This window comes from Sipha flava, unplaced genomic scaffold, assembly GCF_003268045.1.
Source record: "Sipha flava isolate LNK unplaced genomic scaffold, YSA_version1 19268_pilon_pilon, whole genome shotgun sequence".
NCBI classification, from domain to species: domain Eukaryota; kingdom Metazoa; phylum Arthropoda; class Insecta; order Hemiptera; family Aphididae; genus Sipha; species Sipha flava.
The window spans coordinates 1-2,987 of NW_020272699.1; the positions used below are offsets into that span (position 1 = coordinate 1).

Genomic DNA, 2,987 nt, shown 5'->3' on the forward strand with positions numbered 1-2,987 from the left:
TTTTTAATTGTATAAAATACAGCTTGTGTTCGAACCTCAGCAATTATGCCCAACAATTCTGAAGAAAAAAAAACTCAGTTTGAAGAAACAAGAGAGTACAGAAATTTGAGACGTCGCAGAAATGGATTGAAGCTTGAATTGAATGCTCATTTAAAGTTCATCCAAGCATACACAGAACAACCAAAATCATACCAGCTAATAAATATTCGATTAGAGCAAGTTAATGAAATTATAAATGAGTTTCATCGTATCCAGTGTCAACTTGAAGAGATGGACACTAGGGATATTGATTTTCATACGTCTGAACGAATTGAATTTAATGAAGCTGCTTGTGAAGTAAAGGCATTATTAATGTCAGTAGCTGAGTGTGATGCAAGACATTCTTTAGAACATAGTCAATCCAATACAACAAATATGAGTGAGTCAATGCGTTTACCTGCAGTACCCGCTCCTACCTTTGATGGAGATTTACAGAACTGGTCATCTTTTAGGGATTCATTTGACGCCATGTTTCATGACAATAAGACATTAGCCAATGTGCAGAAACTTCATTATCTTAAATCATGTTTGATAGGCTCGGCTAGAGAAGTTATCAAAAATATAACAACAACTGGTGACAATTACCAACGGGCATATGAGGCCTTGATCGCAAGATATGAAAACAAGTCATTAACCATTCAATCACACATTCGTTCATTACTGGACACGCCAAGGGTGAAAGTTGCTTCTACTGTGGAACTCAGAAATTTACATCATCATGTTATATCACATATTAAGGCTTTAGAAGCACTAAACCAACCTATTGGTGAATGGGATGCATGGCTCGTTACTTTAGTATGTAGTAGAATGGATAATGTAACTGCTGGAGAGTGGCAGCTGCGTCAACAAACTCGAGAATTGCCTAAGTTTACAGATCTGGAAACATTCCTCGCCAATAGAGTGTCAGCCTATGAGGTCGGTGATTTTGAAAGACCAATGGATGGACCAACAGTGACTCCGAAGTATGTCAATCATGCTCCCAGGCAGTTTGCAGGAAGGCAAAATCAATATAAATCTAATTCACATGATGCCAAAGCCTTCTTTACCAAAAATTCAGGTTCTCGTTCTATGAAATGTGTGTTGTGCGCAGAACCACATGGGATCTATGCCTGCGATCAATTCCTTCGTATGCCAGTTCCTGAGCGTAAGGTAATTGTGAACAAATTCAAATTATGCTTTAATTGCTTAAACTATGGACATCAGGTCGCTTCTTGCAATTTCTCCGGTTGTCCACGTTGTGGAAAGAGGCATAACTCTAAACTTCATGTTGATGTCAGTAGTGATGACTCAAATTGCACATCAAAACAAAATGAAACACAATCAACCAGCGAACAAAACACTGTATTACATGCTAGAGGCAGTACTGTGCAGACTTCTACTATGTCACCTATCATACTCGCTACTGCGTTGATATATGTGGATGATGCATATGGGAAGTCTCATTGCTGCAGGGCTGTTTTAGATTCCGGGTCGCAGTTGAACTTCATTTCATCTTCATGTGCTCAACGTTTACAATTATCCAAAACAAATGTATCAGTATCAATCTCTGGTGTTGGAAGCATGTCCTCATCCACTGTTCGTCTATTGCCGTGTACTATATCAGCTCTTTGTAACGATTATCAACTTAAAGTAGAATTTTATTCATTGCCAATCATCACTGAAAAATTGCCTTCTCAAGTATTTGATATATCACAATTGAATATACCTTTTAATGTAAAAAGTGAGTTAGCTGATCCTCAGTTTCATATACCAGCTCCTGTGGACATTCTTCTTGGTGCTGAATTATTCTATGACATTTTTCTGGGTGAACGCTTACAGTTGTCAAAATATATTTGTCTACATCGCACGAAATTAGGATGGATACTTACCGGTAAAGGTTTTGAAAGTCCCCTCGATCAATCAAAAATGACTATGCTATCTACCACCACATTCAATAATTCAGCATTAAGTTTATTTACCTCCACAGTAAATATTAAACTGACGAATGAAGAAATAAGAGCCGAAGAACATTTCAATACAAATGTCAAACGCATTGAGAACGGTCGTTTCCAGGTCAGACTTCCTCTTTGCGCTGATACAAAACTACTTGAAGGATCTCAACAAATGGCAAAACGGCGGTTCTTCAATTTAGAACGGCGATTAAGCAAAGATAGTGCCCTTTCTCAACAATACAAGTCATTCATGGAAGAATATCTTGAACTTGATCACATGGAGACAGTGGAAACTTCTACTTCCAAACCCTCTTATTATTTGCCTCATCACCCTGTCTTCAAGGCTGGCAGTTCCACCACAAAGGTGCGAGTTGTGTTTGATGGTTCAGCAGTTGCTCCATCAGGTCATTCCTTAAATGACATATTACTCAAAGGTCCCAAGGTTCAGCCAGACATTTCTAGAATACTTTGGCGTTTTCGTATTCATCAAGTGGCCATTACAGCTGACATTGCTAAAATGTACAGGCAGGTTGTGATAGCTTCAGAAGACAGAGATCTGCAAAGAATTTTCTATCGCTCATCTCCTGATGAACTCCTAAAGGAATATCGGTTAAAGACTGTCACATATGGGACTAAATCTGCTTCGTTTTTGTCAACCCGATGCTTGGTGCAAATTGCCAAAGAGTGCAGTGATATGTCCATCAAACGTATGACATTGCAAGATTTCTATGTAGACGATCTTATTAGTGGCGGTTCCACAGAGGATCAATGTTTCACTTTCTATGACAAATTACAAGCTCTTCTGGACAGTGCTGGACATCGTTGTCTGATGATCCTGGTGAATTTAAAGCCCTTACTCCAAGTCATTTTCTTATTGGAGGGAATCCAATGTTGCCACAGGAACCAGATTTGTCGGCTGTTCCTATAAACCGATTGCGTCGATTTCAATTAATGCAGGCGCAGCTGCAAAGATTTTGGGCTCGCTGGAGTATGGAATATCTTCCACAGATGCAAAAA

The 2,987-nt window shown here is 39.0% G+C and overlaps 1 protein-coding gene across 1 annotated transcript; it reads left to right on the forward strand.

Annotated features, from left to right (window-relative positions):
- Nucleotides 1-45: 45 nt before the first annotated feature.
- On the forward strand, nt 46-2,898 carry LOC112681547. Its single transcript, XM_025551792.1, has one exon. It carries the CDS (start codon nt 46-48, stop codon nt 2,896-2,898), a length of 2,853 nt encoding a protein of 950 aa, XP_025407577.1.
- The last annotated feature ends 89 nt before the right edge of the window (nt 2,899-2,987 follow it).

Excerpts from the sequence above, each read along its gene's own strand:
- LOC112681547 (XM_025551792.1), top strand. The coding sequence starts at position 46 with ATGCCCAACAATTCTGAAGAAAAAAAAACTCAGTTTGAAGAAACAAGA.